Source organism: Pleurodeles waltl, chromosome 4_2 (assembly GCF_031143425.1).
Source record: "Pleurodeles waltl isolate 20211129_DDA chromosome 4_2, aPleWal1.hap1.20221129, whole genome shotgun sequence".
Taxonomy (NCBI): Eukaryota; Metazoa; Chordata; class Amphibia; order Caudata; family Salamandridae; genus Pleurodeles; species Pleurodeles waltl.
In genome coordinates this window covers 891,252,228-891,273,980 of record NC_090443.1, presented here as the reverse complement: position 1 = coordinate 891,273,980, position 21,753 = coordinate 891,252,228, and the positions used below count along the sequence as shown (strand labels likewise).

Here is a 21,753-nt window from a genome sequence, read left to right as displayed (position 1 = left end):
ATTGATTTGGCGCTAATAGTAGCCCGTAGACTTATAGCTATGCACTGGAAATCCCAAGCATTACCTGGTATGGCCAACTGGCGGGCACCGACACTCAAGTGGGGCAAGGCGGAAGGCAGTATCATTGAGGCGAGAAGAAAATAGAGGCCTCTGTAAATATCCCATAGCTGCAGACTGGGAAATATTGTTAACTGACGTTAGTACTCAGCCTCTGACACTTATTACCACCCCGGACAACACTTAACGATCCTACTACTAACGAGTCTGGCCACATATGGTCTGCAGATTGGGGTAAATATGAGCTATTGTTATTGCTTGAGAGCTGGCTGAGGAGGCGGTGTATTTGGGATGATGTAATGAAGGGGAAGTTCTCATCACAAGCTTGTTCACTTGTTATAGCGTTTGTGTTGAAAAAGAAATTAACTGTTTACTCCTGCAATCCTTCTTACGTATCCTGTTTTGTACATGATGGGATTTGCACGTCACAATGACTAACGCTCCTGCATTGTATTCTCTAATGTGTTTGCAATACTGAAATGCCAATAAAATTGGTTAAAAAAAAAAGATAATGACAAAACCAAAAGACTGACCACCAATGTCAGACCTACTGGCTTTGCCAATGCTGTTTATTTTCATGTTTCCCATAATCTTGTTGAAACTGGTTTCACTGACTTTCCATTATGAATGTTTTTGGGAAATACTGGCATGCACCAAAACTTTTTACTGAGCGATGCTTCAAAGAAATAGTACCTAAAATTTCACAGTAATTTAGCAAAACCTTTTTCCTAGTTTTTTTTTCCTTACATTTTATTTTGAAAGCAAAGAATCATCAATCTTGCTTTCAAGTTACTGCAAATATTTGAATCTCAGAGAGCATTCTGGGTGCATTGCATGTATTCTCATATTGTACAACTTTGCAAACTTGTGTACACATTTTTTTAATGAAACCACTGTAAGTACTGCAGTCCGAGCTTACAGCATATATTTAGAGCGCTTACCATAATAATAAAGGATTTGTATTAATATACCATAAATACAAGTTTGATCAGCATTAGCATATGGGCACAAATATTACTGCAGACAATTCCCTTTCTAGTTCCATTATGTAGTACTGTACACTGGCAGCCAAAGGGTTTGTGCTGCAGGGGGTTGGACCTACTTGTCCAAAGGACAAATTAAACAGAAAACATGTTGCCCTTGACCCCAAATAATATGTCCTGGGCATCAGGCTACAGGAATTCCACGCCCCTTTCTGAGAACTATATGAAAGAGCAGATTCTAAGTAAATGAAAGTAAGGTAATGCTGTGCAACAAAAAAAAAAAAAACATTAAGGGGGGGGGGGGGGAAGAGAGAGGGTGAGGTGGAAAGATGAGGGAGCGAGATTATCTAGGTTGGTTGTTAGATCAATCAAGTGCCAGAGGAAATCAAGGAGGCTGCACAGCGGGCAGCGAATCGAGAGAAACTGAAAAAGTAACACAGGATTATGGTAGGGAGCGTGATCCCAATGGATAAACTGAGTGAGTAACACATGATTAAGGTTGGGAGAGGGATCCCAATGAAATCTAGGTCATGTCCAGGAGGTGAGGTGGGAGGGGGCATGGCAGAGAGGCTAAAGGGGAGAGACTGTTTAGTCCTTTTAAGTGGCGAGGCACACAGCTAATAATTGCAAGCGTTGCATCCTGCCATGAAGAACCCCAATTGCCTAGGAACCACTTGTCCATTTTGTCAATACCACATTAGGATCAAACAAGACACAGCTATATGTCAAAGGGTAACTATATTGAAAGGTTAGAAACCAAATAAAAATAGCTTTTATGTCATGTCCAACTCCATTCGGGGTTCACTAACACAACGGATCAATCAGAGGAAGGTTAAAATTGAGGGTCGTTAAGAGGGAGAAAGGTGATGAGGGATTGTTAAGATTTGTTGCAGTAGGTGACAGGACAATATACAAATTAATATGAATGGTTTTTCACTGCAAACATTTGTCTAATATTGAACAAAAAGTAAACACACAATTTGATTGCATGATTTGTTTTTCTAACATTTACCAACCCTCCATTCCCAAATAAAGCATTTAGTTGGATTACAACCTATTTGTCATTATGCATGAGTCTCTTTAGTAAATTAGAGTCTTATCAACTGCCATACTGAGTCATACTTGACAGGCTGATTTAGAGCACCGAGTATGGAGTTCAGCATTTCATTCCTGCTCTCATGCTTTCGTATGAAAGGCAGCATAGACAGTCAAGGACGGAAATAGGATACAGTAGTGTTAAAAAATAGAATGCTAACAGATTGAGGTTTTATTGGACACTGAAAAAGCTAAAGAATCAAAGAGCTGCTAATGTAGAAAGCTAGCACAACAACATAATGGCTGCATCTTCCAAAAGCTTGTTTTGTAAGGTACATAACAAATAGGTGCAAGCACTGCTTATTGCACTTACTTTTTTCTAAGAAGGGAGAGTATGCTGCCTTTGCCTTCATGTCCTATTAGCCAGGAGATATAATGAAGTGGCTTCACTCTAAAAATGCAAACAATATAAAAAAGTTAATTACACTCTTATTTTATCAACTATCAGAGCTCTGTAAAATATAATGAAGTTAGTTAAAAAAAATTACAAACATGATTTATGCATAACTGTATTATAAAATATTTTGAGTAGCATATTTTGTGCCAGGTTCAGATGCAAGGATCAATGTCTTATCTTCATCATTTAGCCATCACTCTCAATTTCTCATCCAGCCCCGTTTGTCCAACCTTGTTACCTTGCCTCTCCCATGCTGTTCTCTGCCTCTCTTTTAAGCCCACTCCCTCTATGCATTACTTTCTCTACTGGTGCATTTCTCAAAATTGCTCCTTTCCACCAGCCCCACACCACCCTCACACCTCAACCCCAGTGAAATTTTCTAGCCAGTCTAAAGCTGTCTCTCAGCCTTTCTCCCATGTTCGTGTTAGGGGCTTCTAATCTGCTTTCTCATGCCTACCATGTTCAGTCAACCTACTGTCACCATAGGCTCATAAGCTCTTTTGTCCTGCTTTCATGTGCATTCATAGCCTACTTCTGTGCCTACTGAGCCTACAGGTGGATTAGATTATGAAAACATAGTAGTAGTCTGCGGTTAAAAGTCTCTATCAAAAACATTCTTTTAGCAGTGTGAAAATATTCTATATTTGTATTGTGTGCATCTCCTGTATAGCAGTATACACTTAGAGGTAGGCACAGCCTCTTAGTAGCAAACACATATAGCACTCTTGTAGGAAGCTGGCTCGCTATATAGTGTACTAAAGTGAAGTGCACTGTGCAGAGAGTCCAGTGGCTTCCCAATTGGTATTGCAGAGGCAAAAGTAGATAGGTATAATGCTCTACTTCTGGCATTGTTCGTGAGCAGTTAGGCTTATTGGACGGTGGTGAAAAGCATTTGTTATACTCACAGAAGCAATAAATGAGACACACACTCAGAATAAATCTGAGAGAAATTTAGAAAAATAACATTTCTTTTTATATATGTTTCAAACCCAAGAACTTCGTAATCAGGTAAGAAGTTTTACATGCAAAAAACTTTGCAGTTTCAAAAATCAACACAGTGCAATTTTTCAGTTCAGCAATGTTAACTTAGGGATAAAAACAAGAATGCAGTTTTGCAGGTAAGTACACAACATACATATCCAGTCTTCGGGGTTTTAGGTCAACACTGGGCAAGGTTCAAATCAGTACCAAGAGTGAACCCACAGCGGCATACGGGCAGCTGGGGTGCAGAGGTCAAATTCTGAGTCAGGTGCCCAATGTTAACCAACGGAGACTGGGGGTGAACGAAGATGCTCTGCTCACGGGTGAGTAAACCAGTGTAAGGGGTTGCTCTCCTGGGGTTGAGATAAGCACAATGGTGGGTCACGAGAGAGCACTAAACTTACACCCTCAGCGGCACAGGGGCGGCCAGGTGCAGAGGGCCAACACAGCATCGGCTGCCCCATGCAAATAAATGGGGGAGATAAGTTTTGGAAAAGGCTGCAGGATCAGACCAGGAGGCTGAACAAACAAAAAACCCAAGGCTGCCCTGGTAAGTTCTGATGCTAGTGGATGTAGGAACACTGACAGTCCAGCTCCCCAAAGCCCAGGGGCTCCAGGTGCAGGGGTGTCCTTCGGCATCTGTAACAGCTTCCTGGGCAGGTCTCGGTCAGTGGGAGTCTTCAGTTTGAGGCTGACGGCTCTGAGGCAGAGACCAGCAGGTGACAGCCGACAGTGGTCTCCAACTCAGAATCATTGGGGAACCTTCACAGGACTGGTGGGCCACTTTGACTTGTGTTGTGGGCATCTGGTGCAGAGTTGGTTCTGGAGGCAGTTTCGCAGTTCCTCAGGGCAGAGTTCTTTTTCTTTTAAATTTGGCTTCTTCTTCAACAGGTCTGCTGTTCTGGGGAGATCATGGTCTTTTTTGATGGCAGTCAGTCCTCCCAAAGCTTTGGAGGTCGCTAGGCTGCAGGATGGCTTGTCTTTTGTCGCAGGATCGTCGAGGGCTGCAGACAGGCTGGTAGGACTGGTGCGAAGTCAGTTGGTGTCTGCATTCTTCTCTGCTGGTGCGACTGTGTAGTGTCCGGCTCTTCTTAGGTCATCAGGAATTTGAGCTCAAGGGCTCAGGGGTGCCACCTAAATACTGAATTTAGTTTACAGGGAGTGCCAGGTAGTAGCCAATGGGCTACTTGCCTTTAGGGTGACAACACCCTTTTTATGTCCACTTCCATTGGGAAGTGGGCATAACCCTAACGCTAGTGGCCTAATTCCTTCCAAAGAAGATGTAGGAGTTTAAAAAGTAGTGTCCACTCCAGCCCCTCTACCTTAGGGGTAGGACTGGCATGAAGTGGGCATTCCTCCTAATTTAACTAATTTTACAGTCTATGCTGCTGCAACAAGTGGGGTTAGGACAGGAGTGTTGTTCATCTCTGCCATCTGGAGAGACCTGGGTCACATATAACAAAGACGGCAAGGCCTTTCAAATTCACAGTCCTGGAAAATCCATCCTGCCTGGGAGAGGACACACACCTGCTCAGAGCAGGTCTTTGTTCTGGGACTTCTTTGTTCTGGGCCTTCTAGAGCACTGGCTCTCACCTCAGTGCCTAAGGCCACTAGGGTTAGGGTTATGCCCACTTTCCAGCGGAAGTGGTCAAAAAAAGGTGTAGTCAGCCTAAAGGTGGGCAGCCCATTGGCTACCACCTGGCACTTCCTTTACAACCCCTAAATTGAGTGTTTAGGTGGCACCCTTAAACCCTAGAACTCAGATCCTAATTACCTGCAAAGAAGGAGGACAAAGAAGAATCAACTCCGTAGAAGAAGCAGCTGACCCGATACCAGCCTTTCCGGCCTGTTTGCTAAACTCACCGGACTCTGCACAAAAAGACTTGTCCTGCACCTTTAAGAAACACATGAAGCCTGCCTGCCTTCTAAAAAGACTCAGACTTCCATGAACAGCAGACCTGCTCAGCAACAAAGTATCCAACAAGGACTCTGCAGCCTGGAGACCCTGACACCTGAAGTGACCTCTGTAGCAACCACTGCACCTGTCGCCTCTAAAGCCAGCTGAGGAGGGCCACCGGTGCCAACATCATAACCCGGCTCCCCCGAAGTCAAGTCCACCTCGGTTGACCACCTGCTGGACTCCGCAAAGATGCCTGCAGCCTCAACACACAGGACCCCTGACCTTAAGTGCTCCCGGACAGTAAAACCTGATGCCAAAGGACACCCCTGCATCTATCGGCCCTGGAAACAAGGTCTAATGGTGCATCTACCTTCCTGAACATCAAGTCTTTAACCTACCTACTTGTCGTCCCTGGCTGGCTTCCAAGCCAGAGCCTGCAGCCTGTCTTCGTGAGGACCAAACTCCCATAGGAAACGATTGGGCACTCAATGCTTTACTGCACCTCTGCCCCCGGCAGCCCCTGTGTTTGCTAAACATTGGTTTTCCTCCATAGGATATCATTGAGAGGACTCTGAAAATTGCACTGTCTAATTTTGAAACTGCAAAGTATTTATGCTTGAAAGTCTACTTACTTGATTATGCAGTTCTTGGGTTTGAAACATATAAAAATAATTATTTTTCTAAATTGGTCTCAAATTTATTCTTTGAATGCGTTTCATTTATTGCCTCTGTGAATACAACAAATGCTTTGCAGCTAACTCTGATAAGCCTAACTGCTCGCCCACACTACTACAAAATAGAGCATTAGTCCTTTCTACTTTTGCCTCTGCAATACCAAATGAGGGATCCACTGGACTCTCTGCACAGTGTACTAAATTTTAGTGCACTATATAGAGAGCCAGCTTCCTACATCATACACCTTCCTACTTTCTTGCGCCATTTTCATCTCATGCCCCCTTTTCTTGGTGTGTTTTCTTGCTGAATTTCTTAATTTTGTTTTAGGAAAAGTTTTTTTTTCTCATTTTAGAAATGCTTCAGAATGAAGTTTCGCCAAACTGGGAGCCAGGCTGGTGGTGTTCATTCATTTTGTATTTTCTTCCCAGTGAGGCACAGCCAATAAGACAATTAGGTTGTCTATAAATGGTTGATCCAAGTCCTTTTTGTGAGTGGTCCACTCCCCTCATTACAACAATCTGCGTCTGGAGTCTGCCATCATGTTGGTTTTGCAGATGACAGGCAATGGGGTATGCCTTATAGTGCTTCCCTATTTCCCAATGCCAAATCTAGATGAGACTTTGTCCAATCTATTTGTTAAGAGAAAACAACTCTGTGGTCTTTATAAACACTTGACTCATTTATTTCCCTCTCACCTGATTTCAGTATGCCTTTGAGTCAACATTTACATTTTTGAGCTATGCAATGGGCCCCCTTGGCGGTTCAGAGATGGTACACATGGTTTCTAGTTTTGTGTGCCCTCCCCTCTCTGCTGCCTGTGAGGCATTTGCAGTAACATTCACAGAGAAAGAAGGACATCCTTTTGTCTGGTAGCCACCCTGCTGCCACTACATCATCCCCATCTACAACATAAACTGACAGGAGAGCCACTTTTGTATTGTATTAGTTCACCAGTGCAATTGTGGATATGGTATCCAATAGATGCAAGATGTCATATTTCCCAACAGCTTCTCGACAGTTGTTACAGCAAAAGACTGATGTATGGTAAAGTCTATATTACTTTCCACTGCCAGATCTACGACCATTTCGGCTGAGTTGGCATAAGAGATGATATCTGAAGACTGACACTGAGGTCTAGCACATACAGCAGTTGTATGGCTCGGTTGTGTGTTCTGCTGTTCCGATATTGCTTAAAATAATTCGTAATTATTCATCTAGGAATACACATGTATGGTCTGTTACCTTAACTGTACTGTCACTAATACTTAATACTTTGTGAATACTCTATGGTTACAAACAGCAGAATTTAGAAATGATAATGTTTGCTACCTACCACAGATCCGAAGTAGGCATGATGTCTTGCAGCATTGTCATTTCCAATTTGATAATTCTGGTAGCCCTGTAGGCTAATACATATCAGTGAGTACGACAGCTGTTTGGAATTAGGAAATACATTGAATACTCGCCTCAATTTCACTCTAAAGGAGGAACTTTCATTACCATTCTCTTGTTGAGAAGAGATTGAAGCTCCTCTAAAAGCAGTGATAGTGATCCAGTTTTACAATTTTGATCCTGTGTCTTTTATTCTGCAACACCACCCCTTCTCTATGGTATCTACAATATCCGTTGGTCTAAGAAGATTTTTTCCATTGTTGTGGGAACTATCTCGACATCTCTTAACCAGGACGGTGTTTTATATCCTATCCTAGAGAAACAAGTATGATTTTCCATTTTTGTGTCAAGGAGTCAATAAAGGTAAATCTGGTAATAACAATGACTGGGTCACACAAGTCCTTTTTATCCTCAAGTCTAACCTTAGACAGACTAATTGCTTCAGTATCTGTCAATTTAGGCAGATCTTCCAGTCAGTCTTCTAATTAAGAGTTTTCTTGTGAAGGTGACTAGCAGAAATAAGCCTCATGGCTATCACTAAGACCAACTCTTTCAATTTCACTGTAATTCTGTTTCACTTGGGTATAGTAGAGTGATCTAGAAGGCCAGTTTTGGATTAAAGGCGTGACAATGAAAGCAACAAGCGCCACATTCAGGATGATCTTATGGAATGTGTTAGGCATTATGTACGTTTACGTGACTGAGTTTAAACCTAGTATAGCTAGGAATCATTTTCAGTAAAAGCGTTACATCCTACTTCTGATATCTCATTAGCATTTCTATGCACAACCTGAGACTCTGAGCTTATACACGAGTAGTTTCCTAAATCTAAACACAGAGAGAAAGCAGAGATATTGTGCTTGAGCATCATAGTTTGATTTCTTTTGCTAGATGTCAGATCTTTACTCTCACATCCATGCAAATAGTCCTACATACCTTACTACTACTTCTTTCTCTCTTTCAATTGTCTAGCATTGCTGCCAGAAAGTTGATACCTGGGGAATTTTAAGTGATCTTAACTGTTTTCACCAGCCCCTTGCTCCTCAAGTCTTCATGAATGTAATACATTTCCAATTTAAGAACGGACATTCATCTTTGCTGTATTGGTCAGAAAACCATTTAAAAAAGATGGCGGCCATAGATGCCTCAAGAAAACTACAGTGCCATAGAAGTCCCTGTTGCATATATAATCTAGAGAATTTCAACCACCGTGGAATGATCGACTACAATAAATGTAGTATCACTTCATGGTGGCTTGAAACCATGGTTACTGCCTTCTACCATCTCTCCTTCCCAAAAGGATTCTTTGAGGCTACCGCTTTTGTTGCTGTAGTGTTCTGAGGGTGACTGATGCAGCAGATATCTCTGGGGGTAGTTCTACTGTCAACCTGTGTGGATGGACCTCCGCAGAAGAAAATCCTCAAAGGCACCCCCTGATTTTTATTCCTTCCAATGCGTCACTGGCACTTGGTCCAAAGAGGTACGCACGTTTATTGATTCAAGTCTGAAATCTAAACTGCTTTACTTTTTGTTTCAGGACAGATCCTGTACAGTACTGATGACTAGTCGTTATGGCACTGTCTAATAGGGTTGCAGTCCTCTCTTCTTATTCTTAAGCAGTAACTGAAGACAGCATTAAAGTTTTCCCACTGAAGGAGTCAACAAATCTTTCAAATTTTTTTTGGGACACTGTACAAGCTTTTCTTTATCAGACAGTGCGTGTGTAGCAGATGCAGAACTATTATTTTCCCTGCACTGAATACAATAAAGAATAAGGTACTTCTCATGGGATATGTAGTATATTTGTACCAGTGACAAGATTTTTACACCCCTTTCAATTTCTTGTCATCACACACTTTGATGTTTGTGGTGTGTTGTATTCAAATATTTCTTCTTGGCAAGTAGGAGTCAGGTAGCCAGTTCCCATAGGACAGAGGTTGTAGATTTATTTGAAAGGTTACAGGACAAGTTACTTACTAAACAGACCCCAGCAGGAGCAGCATCCTCATTGCTCAGCCCACTCTCTCTGTCACACTCCTCTAGTCACTCACCAACATTTCATAACATCACACACTGGCTAAGAAGAGCAGAGAAAAATGGAGGTGTGCACATAATGCATTACAAGCATAACAGATAATAAATCTCCTTAACCTGCAATATGTCGAAATATAAGGCTGAGGAGAATAAATGGGATAATTCTCCTGTCAATGCTCTGAGCACACTAACTGAAATTATTCCCATATTAAAAACCTCCCTTCACTAAATGGCAGAGTAATGGAAAGCAAGTGAATCTAAACTATGGTAACACTGAAAAGAGGCATTCACCTATAATGTGCTCTACTCCAGGTGATCCCTGGAGTGGAGCACACACACACCATCCCCACTTCTGGTATCAAAAACCAGAACAGAAAACAGGCCTATCTTAGGGGCTGACATTGCTGAGTCAATAGCCAGACCCCAGCACTGTAGTTCTTCGTTTTAATTTGATGCATGCACGCCTTATTATGTATGTGGAAATATTGGGGTAAATATGTGAAAGACAATTGAATATACCAAACAAAAGAAAAAGTCTCAATAAAGAAATATTTGAAGGAGTAACAAGAACAAAACATTTTCTATTTTGATTCCAATTCTACATTTCCCACAAAAAAAAAAAAGATTCAACAAAATGAAGTGAAAACATATATAAAAGTGCAGAACACACTTTTACACACTGACCATTCTGCAAATCTAATTGTCCTGCATTCTTCTAATCATACCGTTCATGAAGGCCATTTTTTGTAATCAAGTTCCACCTTCAAACAAAGGGACTATTTAATTTCCATCCATATATAGGATTTCAAACTCACAGTAAATTCTAATCATTTTGCCTTGGTCAAATGTAATTTACAGATTGTCTGATTTTAAGCCTACGTTGGTCTCAAATATGGCAGATATGGAGAAGGGAAAAACAGCGCCAAACTGTTAACCGCACTATGTAACGTTCAACAGTTCATTTGCTTTCTGTAGAAACACAACGAAATAAAACAGGTGGCTGAGGCTGAATTCCACAACACAAATGAAAATCAGAGTGAGCTAAAATAGACTAAGTTAACACAGTAGTGCATAATCTTTGTACTGACTGGATGAATGCAATCGTTACAGTAAAAAAGTGTTTTAGATTCACAAATCTAGTTCAGCAAAGGAGTATTTCTGAATAGGCCGCTTACCTGTAAAACTGTTCTTGAGGTGGAAGAGCCCAGGTGATAGTCAAAGCGTGAACCTTTCGGATTGGAACAACTAAACAAAGGAGTAGCCAGTAAATTAAATGGGAAAGCAAGATCATTTTAATGTTCAGTAGTCACACAGATAAAACTGTTAAGAAAAAAATATGTACTCATCAAAACTAAAGTTATATTTTTGATCACGTTACAACATGCAAATTAAAACAAATTAATGTTAATCATAGTAGTTCTTCTTCTAAACCACTGTACTACATAAAGCTCACCTCTGTAAAGTCTGTTAAATCCTGGTGTATCAAAGGGATTTGTCAGTTGACTAAAATCAGGCTTTCGTAAACCACTATAAAAGGTAAAAAGAAAGGGAGAGACTGAACTGAAATTCTCTGGCACCATCACAACATTAAGGATTTCATGCAAATACAGCCTACTATTCCATTATGTACTTTCTTAGGATGTGAATGTAGGCATCAGCAGCAGCTTTCCCTCTAATACTAGAAGATAACTTGCTGCAGGTTGTAGTATTCAGACAATGTTTTACTAGCTATTGACTGATCAGGAGATACACAATTTCCAATGCAGGCATGTGTGTGATTATCCTTTCCTGTAAATTAATGTAATTAACAGCTCAAGGCTAGAAGAAATAAAAACATGTTGGAGCTCGATCATATAAAATTTATGCTTAGTTGTTTTTCAAAATGGTAGAGGTTCACTTAAATGACAAGGCAGGTAAATTCACAAATTCAATAAAAATATAGTGGTTTTCTGTGAAAGATGTCTGCTTTTAGGCAGATTAATACAGAGCACCCACTGAAGCCTCACCAAACAAGGCAAAAAAAGAAATAGCAAGCAGAACACCATACTTGTGAAAGGGATATAGATAAGTGATGAAAAGAGGTCAGTGTGTAAGGTCTCGCACATTTTAGACTGCAAGCCATTCACAGAACTGCCAAAATGGATTCCACTGTCATGCAAAATCAGGCAAAATAGAGAATATCCGACCAGCCCATAGCAACATCACTGGTGGACAACGTGACGAACGTAAGTGCAATAACCTGCAGGAGATGTTGGTGTGTTTCTTTACGAATTCCAGATGTATTTTGTACTCCAGTGCCCTCAACATCTCCAGCTTAACAAAGTGACCTTACTGTGGTCATCCAAAACAGGTCGCTGTGGTGCCCTAATGCGGAGGAGAGCCAGCAGCTACAATACTGTTTGGAGTTTAGACAGTGATCCAATAAGCACTGGAATAGGCAGCGAACACCAGTGGTGTGACCCGTGATGTAGAAAAATCATCTTTCAGCAGCTTCACAAAAAAACAACTGCCTTTTGGATGTAGCTAGCTTGACAAAACAGTGTCAGAGCTGTATGACAGTACCTGGAGTGGCACTGCAGTCCTTCCTAATCCAAAAAAGAAATGCTAGTGCTACAAATCCATATTCCCAGTTTACAGTTTCAATGTTCACATACACAGAACTATCACAGCTGCAAAAGAAGAGAAAAAAATTCTTAAACTATTGGAACAAGAGGAGGAAATAGGCTGGTTTCACTAGAAAAGAAGCCAGAGTCCTAGACCAACAGAGAACAATGCGAAAGAAAGAGAAATCCACATAAACTGCTTTAAGACGTTGGGCCCACTGATGCCCCCAAACAGTTAACAGCCAGCAAATGTTATGAAATACTGGTATGTTAGAGCAGCAACTCAAATTTCATTATGAATTTTTGTGGCCGGTGGGGCAGGAATGGAGGTATACTCACCTTAAATAGGAGGATTGCAGGCTCCCCTTTTTTATAGTGCTGATCCCAAAGCGTGAGAAAGACCCCTATGACTGTGCATCTTACAAACCGATTGACATTATAATTTCAGACATAAGCACCTGCTCACTAGACAATGGAAGCCCCATTGGCCCCAAGACTAGAAGACTGGCGGAAGGGGGTTCATTGTTGGGGTCTGGAGAAAAGTATGTTCCTCAAGCAGGAGAAGTATAGGTGGTGGTTGCACAAATCGCCCATTTCCATGGAATGGGATATGCTGCTGGAGGACTTAAAGGCACAAGGTCTTGTGTCCTGAGGAATCACTGAATAACAGCGAGGTTGTCCATATGGGTCCGGCACCGTTTACACCCTGGGATGGCTGTGTACTGCAGAGGCTCCTGTACCACCGGTCCTACCCGGTCCATAATTGGACTGCACCACACTTGCATGCACATTTCCTCCTACTGGTTCTGAGCGGCGGATCTTAGATGACACAGCAAGGGTTTCTGTTTGATTTGGGTTCCGGGTGGGGGGGGCTGCTTATTTGGTTAATCTTTGTTTTTCTTCCTGCATTGGTTTGACTGAGAATGGACTTGGATGCCATACTTATGGCACCTTCTATATGCTATTTGACTCCAACCTTTTGTACTCATTCGTAACCTGGAAAGTCTTTCTTCAGTACTGCCTACTATTGATATAAGTGCAATAAAGTTTGTGTTACAAATACCTTCAGATGCAAAACCTTTCATCAAAACTCTTACCATTGGAATCTATAAACACCCATTATTCTAATAGCATCAAGCCCAATAAGAGCTTGCACAAGGTCATCAAACCCATGGTAATATCAGGAACACAAACCATAAAACAGAAGAAGTAGAAAGAAAAATACAATGCTATGATATTATGCAACCTGGATGCAGAGAAAGAATTTGATAAGGTGAGTTGAGCACTTATGAACGAAGTGCTTCAAACAATGGGAATCAATGAGAGATTTATGATTTTGATATTAGCAAATTATAACTGTCATAAAACTGGAATATTATTCAAGGGGACAATCTGAGGTGATCCCCTAGAAAGTGGAACCTAGAAAAGCTGCCTCTTACTCACTTTTGTAGTTGAAGCAATAGCTTGAAAATGTGGTAATTGTCAGTTAATTCAGGGGACTTCCTTCAGAAGACATCAATACAGTCTGATAACGATGTCCTGCTGACAGCATAGGAGCTAGGATAATCTCCCACTCCTAGCATGAAAATCTGAAAGAGGCTGTGGTATTTCCCCCCGCCTACTGGCAGTGATTATTGCCCATTTACATGAAGAAATATTCAGGTTAGGACCGGCAAGTGAGTATGAGTCTTAGAAGTTCCAATTTGACTTTCTGGAAGCCAAAGAGATCCCAGAGCCATAGTGCGACATGTCAGAGCAAGTTTCCCCAGGGCTCTGCATATGAGTTCAGCCTTGCCCATTCCCTTTGGTGTTGCAATGCAGAAGACCCGGGAGTGTTCAGTAGTCCGCCAACACAGCAGACTGGAAAGGATGCCGGCGAGGAGTGTTAGCCTTGTTTCTGTAGGTGGCTGTGTGGCCATAGAACACCCCAGGTGGCGCAGCAAGTTCCTTTGATTTGGACTGCAGGATTAGGATGGCTACTTGGTTTCCAATGGTCAAGTAGGTGCTCAGGGTGCACGGGTCAAAATCCACTACACTTCGCAGGTGCCTGCTGTACCTGGGCGACAGCCGTCCTCGCTGTGGCTGCAAGCAGCGGCACACAGTTTAGAGGCCTTGATCTAGGCACCACACTGCACAAGAGCAAGAGTCCTTACTCTTCACACTAGTCCCCTCTGGCATAATGTGTCACCGACTTTGGAGGCACGCAAGAGAGCGGGCAGTTCGGTGTAGAAGTACTGGTCTTTACAGCAGCCCTGCCTTGCACATAGGGTCACTGACTTGGGAGGCTCACGGCCAAATGGCCTGATTGGTGATGCAATACTTATCTCCACGGAGACCCCTCTGGTGTATCAGGTCACTGATTTTGGGCACCACATGGGCAGATGGCCCGATCAGTCGGCAGCTCAAGCTGGGCTGTAAATCTCACATTTCACTTCAGGGGTCCATTTGACAGGATCCCTTCCCATGTACCTTGGACCCTCCAAGCACCCTCCTCCTCCACACAGGGCCCTATGGTGTTGGCACGCAGGCAGAAGCTGGCACTTCACAACAAGTGGCCATCATTTTCCTGGGTGATGTCCCCTCACCCAGCAGGGAGACTAGCAGACCTTGTTCCCTAGTCATGGTGACTACAGGTAGAAGTCTTGTTGAGCTTCCCTACATCGATGTACAATCATGGTTTGACTGCTTGCAGGCTGACAACTTGGAGACTTATTCTCCCCTTTTAATCTTCTACTTTTGCAGACACATGTGATTTAGTGTCTCTGTCTTTGAAGTTCATGCTGGGGGTGTTGCCTCCTTTGAAGGGCCTACTCTTCTACCCTTTCCTTTATGCGGAATCAGTCTGTCACAGCAGGAGCAACTTCAAGTTTGATAAACCACAACTCAGGCCACGAGAGTGGCTTGTGAAGAAAACCTGGATGTCTGGCTCACCGATATATGCCTAACAAAATGTTACAAAGGCCCCCAGCCCTGCTCTTTATAAGTCCCTGTCTCTGCAGTGTTTACCACATTTGCCCAATCTTCTTCCTGAGATGTGCCCAGGACTTACTGTCAAGTGACCTTTCCAAAATCAAAGAGTCCTTCTGAAGTGGACCAGAGAGTCTGGCTCTCCCTTGTGTGTCTCACCCAGTTCTCAGGAATGTAGAAATATGCATATCTGTCTGGGGAAGAAGGGCACCTCTACATGCCTTCCCAAAGCATGCAGTAGGTCTAACCACTGGCAATTGCTCAGGGTAGCATACCACCCCTTCATTCTGTTGCCCAACAAGCCATCTCAGATTAGACTCAAGCCATATGCAAATGAGTCTTGCATATGCTCAAAAGAAACAGCCCAGCCCCTTCTGCCAAGCCAAGTCCTCTCTGAACTGGAACACAAGCAAACCAGGACCGGGTTTGCCCTGATTGCATATGACAGGGTGGCATGATTGGCAAAAGAATGAGGAGTTGAAATGCTACCCCGAGCAACTGCCAGTGTAATGTAATCAAACTTGATTGTAAATAAATCAGTTACAATAGATGAAACAGAAAGTAATAATAAAACTCGAACAAACCATGAGGCGTGTTCATTCTACTGATCATTATTTCTAAAACACAGTATGCTGCCACCACGGCACTAGTGCTACTTAACTCTTGGTAAGGACAGCAGCCCTTCACTACTACGTGGGGAGCCCTTTGGGTGCTCCTCCTGGCCTAACAAGACCGCAATCTGCTAGACAGGCCCAGGTCATGGCACACACTCATGGATCTGTGTTTGTCCAACGCCAAAAATCGGTACCAAGAACCCAGATATTTTTACAGCTGGGACACCCAACGCAGAGGTACATATCCATCACCAAGTAGGGGACTTTTCCGTCTCAAAAGATATTAAACCAGCATCCTAAAATGTCATGCATTGAACACATCAGGGGCAACACTGGCTGCATTAGTTACACTGTGACACAGCTGGAGAGAGATCAATTGAAAAGAAAGGATGTGACTGATTAGGGAAAGACTTCTCACGACGTTACAAATGTCAGTACAATAGTCAATACCACTACAAGGTTATTAAAGAATTGCATCTTACTCTGAAGAGAAGTAAAAATGTGTTTCTAAATTAGCAGGAAAAATGCTGGACATGTAAGGAATTAGCTGCTATGCTGTGTCCACATTTATAGGACTTATAAGCTACGCACTATTAAGTATTCTTTGGGATGTACCACATGTGCAGAACCAGAAGTAGGCCAACAGGAGCTCAGAGATACCACTTGCCCAAGAATGTTCAGATTAGATAAAGTAAAACTTTTGGATCACCCTTTAGAAGTGGCTAAATTACTGAATGCACAGCACTGGAAAACCAATTGCTGCTCTTGAGCAGTCACACTGTTATCAGAAAGTGTAGGGCCTCCTTTCCCTAGATAAGCTAACATACAAGACAAATGAGCAAAGGAAGAAAACATTTGACATATGGAGCTCAACTCTTAAATACTTTTCAAGAAATGATTGCATTAACAAGTTGCATTATCATGCCCATAAATATTAATGGCACTAAATATGTAATGGAGTGAACTGTTTTAATAGCAAGTGTTAAAAGCTAATTGCTAGTAAATATGTCCCCTCTAAAATAAAATGTATAAAGAGACTTAGCAAAGGGGTCCCGAGATTTAGGTTGTTTTCCTTCCATGTGCTTGTTTTAGGACAAGGGCACAGCTTCTATCATTTTAAAAACAGCTGCTCCCCCTACCCAAAACCACTCCAAAAATCATGCTGAGATGAGGATTTTGATGTGTGAGACCAAGAAACAGGATCACTAGATTCTCTTCTTGGGTGCAATGAGACCAAGCTGGTTGTTAGAAATAGGGTCTCTGGTTGACAGTCAGTCTGCACCCTGTCCAAGCAGGGACCCTCACTCTAGTCAGGGTAAAGGAGAAACACATCTGGTTAACCCCTGCTCACCCCTTGGTAGATTGGCACGAGCAGAAAGGCTTAACTCCAGAAGCCATGTGTAAAGTATTTGTACCAACAGACACAGCAATAAAGTGAAAACGCTACAAAATGGACACACGCCGGTTTAGAAAAATAGGTAATATTTATCTAAATCAAACAAGAACAAAACAACAAAAACCCAACATACACAAGTCAAGATATACATTTAAAAAAAAGTAAGAGTCTTAATCCTTAGAAAACAGCGAAAACACAGTTGTTACACAAAGTACCTGGTTTGTGTAAAAAATGCAGCCACACGGGCGAGAGTGCATCGGAAAAGTCAGCGATGTGTCAGTTCCTTACTCGTAAGTGAGGCCATGCATCGTTTCCTTCTCCGGTCGGGTCGGCAATGCGTTTTTTTTCTCCTTCGCAAGAGAGCGGTGCGTCTATTTCCAGACAAGAATCTCGGGTGCGGGCAGGCTTTGCGTCGATTTTTTCACACCCAGCGGTTACGTTAAAATCTGGTCTCATGGTGTCAGGAAACCTCGCTGCGGGGGTTTGCGTCATCAGCAGCCACTAGTGGGTGTTGCGCTTCGTTTCTCCACCTGCGATGCATCGATCTTCCAGCCGCGATGCAGGCGGAGTGTCGATTATCAGCTGCGAGGCCGGTGGCATGTCGTTCATCAGCTGCGTTGCGGATGGTGAATCGAAAATTTCCCCGCACGGCCGTCTTTGCATAGATTTCAGTCCTTCTCCGACAGCTTCACCTTTCAAGAGCCCAGGGACTGGATGGGGCACCGCTTGGCAGGGAAGAAGTCTCACTAGAGAGTCCAGGTGCTGGCAAAGGAAGTCTTTGATGGCCCTGAGACTTCAACAAACAGAAGGCAAGCTCAGTTCAAGCCCTTAGAGATTCTTCTCAGGCAGGAATGCATAAAATCCAGTCTTTGTCCCCTTCCACAGGCAGAAGTAGCAACTGCAGAATAGCCCAACAAATCACAGCTAAAGGCAGGAGCGGCACTTCTCCTCAGCTCTTCTCCTTGGCAGAGGTTCCACTTGAATCCTTGCAGAAATCTATTTTTCAGGGGTTTTGGGTCCAATACTTCTACCCCTTTCTGCCCTTGAAGTTGGCAAACTTCAAAGGAAAGTCTCTGTTGTTCACAAGATCCTGTCTTGCCCAGGCTAGGCTCCAGACTCTCACCAGGGAGTTGGAGACTGCATTGTGAGAGGGCAGGCACAGCACATTCAGGTGCAAGTGACCAAGGCTCTCTCCACTCTAGCACAGATGGCCCATCAGGATATGTAGGCTACTCCCCAGCTACTTTTGTCTCACCGTCTAAAGGGGATTTACAAACAGCCCAACTGTCAAACTGACCCAGACAGGGAATCCACAAACAAGCAGAGTCCCAGAATGGAATGGTTTAAACAAGAAAATGAGCACTTTCTAAAAGTGGCATGTTCAACCTGACAATTTAAAAACCAACTTTACCAAAAGATGGATTTTTAAATTGTGAGTTCAGAGACACCAAACTCTAAATTTACATCTGCTCCCAAAGGGTATCTACACTTAAGTTATTTAAAGGCAGCCCTCATGTTAAAATATGAGAGAGATGGGCCTTGCAACAGTGAAAAACGAATTTGGCAGTATTTCACTGTTGGACATGTAAAATACACCAGTACATGTCCCATCTTTAACATACACTGCAGCCTGCCCATGGAAGGTCGAATCGGCATCTTCCAACAGCACACACAGACACTGCAGTGGCAGGTCTGAGCCATGTTTACAGGGCTACTCATGTGGGTGGCACAACCAGGGCTGCAGGCCCACTAGTAGCATTTGATTTACAGGCCTTAGGCACCTCTAGTGCACTTTAATAGGGACTTACTAATAAATCAAATATGCCAATCAGGAATAAGCCACTTACACATACAATTTCCACAGAAGCAATTGAACTTTAGCACTGGTCAGGAGTGGTAAAGTGCCCAGAGTACCAAAAACAGCAAAAACAGAGTCCAGCACACAGTCAAAACATAGGAAGCAGAGGCAAAAAAGACAGGGGGAGACCACGCCATGTATGCCAGGTCTAACAGTGGTCATCAAAAATTAGCAACACATTCAATTAGATTACATGTTGAGATTCAATAGCATGACTCATGACACCACAATCTCAGCAGAAATAAGCTTTTTTCAGCAATTACCGTTTTGTTGTTTACTTGCCACTCCCATGAAGGTTTTTGTATGAACTCTTCCCGGTAAATCTTTGTTTTTTTTATGCTGGACTCTCCATTTTTGTGTTACTGGTTTTCTTTGCAAACCCATGCCTATCCATTTTAAGGCTTATATCTTAAATTAGTTCTCCTGGTCTTACTGCCATCACTTTCCGAGTTTAGTATGAAAGTAAAAAATAGGTTGTGAATTGCAGTACTTGATGCTTTGAGATACTGTGTCCCAAATACATTGATCAATGATGTAGCCTCGAAAGAGGGTTGACAAATTGCACAGTAGAGAAGCATCCATGATGGCACTGCTAAATCCTAAAACAAACTGTAATACAGCCTCAGAGAAAAGTTCCAAATGAACTGTAGTGAGTAAAGGAGGTAATTCTGCAGGCACTAATACTAACAAAATGGAAGATGAGTTAAGGAAGCTGGCTCTGCATATACAATCTCAAAGTGGCTTGACAGAGGCACTAACAGATAATACTAATGCTCCATTTTGTGGTAGTGTTGTTGAGCAGTTAGGCTTATCAGAGGGTAGTGTTAAGCATTTGTTGTACACAAACAGGCAATAAATGAGAACACACACTCAAAGACTTAACTCCAGGCCAATAGGTTTTTATATAGAAAAATATAATTTCTTAATTTATTTTAGAACCCCAAGATTCAAATTGCAGGTAAGTATATTAAATGTAAGGTACTTTGCATAAGTATAGATAGAACTTTGAATCAAAACTGTAATGTGCACAGTTTGGCATAAAATGGCAATAAGCTATTTTAAAAGTGGACAGTGCAAAATTCAACAGTTCCTGGGGGAGGTAAGAACAGGTTAGTTTCTGAGGTAAGTAAAGCACTTACAAGTTCAGTCTCGGGGACATAGCCAGCACACTGTTGGGGGCTCAAGTCAACCTGTAAGGAAGTGCCTTCCTTTGCATGGTTACCCCCTATATTTTTGCCTTTTGTTGATGCCAGTTATGATTGAAAGTGTGCTGGGACCCTGCTAACCAGGCCCCAACACCAGTGTTCGGTCCCTAAACTGTACCTTTGTTCCCACAATTTGCACAGCCCTGGCACACAGATAAGTCCCTTGTAAATGGTACCTCTGGTACCGAGGGCCCTGTGGCCAGGGAAGGTCTCTAAGGGCTGCAGCATGTATTATGACCAGACCATATACTCTTTATGGCTACCCTGCACTTACAATGGCTAAGGTTTTGCTTAAACACTGTAGGGGCATATTGCTCATGCAGCTATGCCCCCCACCTGTGGTATAGTGCACTCTGCCTTAGGGCTGTACGGCCTGCTAGAGGGGTGACTTACCTATGCCACAGGCAGTATTTTGTGTGCATGGCATCGTGAGGGGGATGCCATGTCGACTTTGCTTTTTTCTCCCCACCAACACACACAATCTGCAATGGCAGTGTGCATGTGTTAGGTGAGGGGTCCCTTAGGGTGGCACAACACATGCTGCAGCCCTTAGGGACCTTCCCTGGTCACAGCGCACTTGGTACCACTGGTACCTTTTACAAGGGACTTATCCATGGGCCACGGGTGTGCCAATTGTGGAAACAACTGCACATTTTTAGTGAAAGAACACTGGTGCAGAGGCCTGGTTAGCAGGACCCCAGCACATTCAAGTCAAGTCAGCATTAATATCAGGCAGAAAGTGGGGGTGTAACTGCAACAAGGAGCTATTTTCTTACAGTGAGCCTAGCTGAAAGCATCTAAAATAGCTTCCGAAGAATATCCACCCTCCCCTTCTCCAGAAGGCAACAGGCACAGTGAAGAATTAAAAATGTCTACTGGGAGAGACTGCAGATTCCCAATGAAACAGAGGTGTGCACATGTGCAGACTTCAGACAGGCAGCTACAAGTAGAGATGAACAGCTGGCTGTGTTGATGTAGGACAGGAAAGTGACGTAGCGGGAGAGTCCAGGACACACAGGATGCTATAGGTTGATGGGTGAAACAATAAGCTGCTGCTTCATATTACAACTTTCCTGTTTTCCTCCTTTTATGGTCCAGAGCCACATCAGATGAAGCAGAATATATTAGTGATGTACCCTAAAGAGACAGCTCACTAATAGTGCACATCACAAATATGCCTTTTACTGGGGTAGACTAGAGAAGAGTCTTCATGGTAATGTAGCAGTCCTGGATCTTCCTTCCTCACACCTCTTGTGACAAGAGGAAGACCTCTCAATTACTCTACCCAGGGACCTATTCTGAAAGGCATTTTGGAGTATGTAAAGTAGTACTCCCTGTACTACTCTTTTACAACTTTGTGAACAGGCCCCGAAACATCTAAAAACAAAATTTAAAAAAGCAATATTTAGGAAATATTTGTATTTCATTATTGCAAATGGAAAGGACTGTGCCCTCTTTGTTCTTTTACTCATAGGGACTACGATGATTCTGGACAAATTTACCAAGTTATATAGGAGTAAGTAAGAGGATACGCCCACAGTACTACTTCCCATACTCATAAGTGTTTTTTTTTTTTATCGTTCCCTCAGTAATTTT

General features: G+C 42.8%; 1 protein-coding gene across 1 annotated transcript in view; it reads right to left on the bottom strand.

The window, feature by feature from the left end:
- The window catches only part of NRDC (nardilysin convertase), a 780,134-nt gene that overhangs the window by 544,734 nt on the left and 213,647 nt on the right, over window positions 1-21,753 (bottom strand). Inside the window, exons 9-11 of the mRNA XM_069232676.1 lie at window positions 10,968-11,041; window positions 10,690-10,759; window positions 2,449-2,526 (exon numbers count right to left, since the gene is read on the bottom strand). Of these exons, the coding sequence (XP_069088777.1) occupies window positions 2,449-2,526; window positions 10,690-10,759; window positions 10,968-11,041 (222 nt within the window). The remainder of the gene's footprint in view (window positions 1-2,448; window positions 2,527-10,689; window positions 10,760-10,967; window positions 11,042-21,753) is intronic.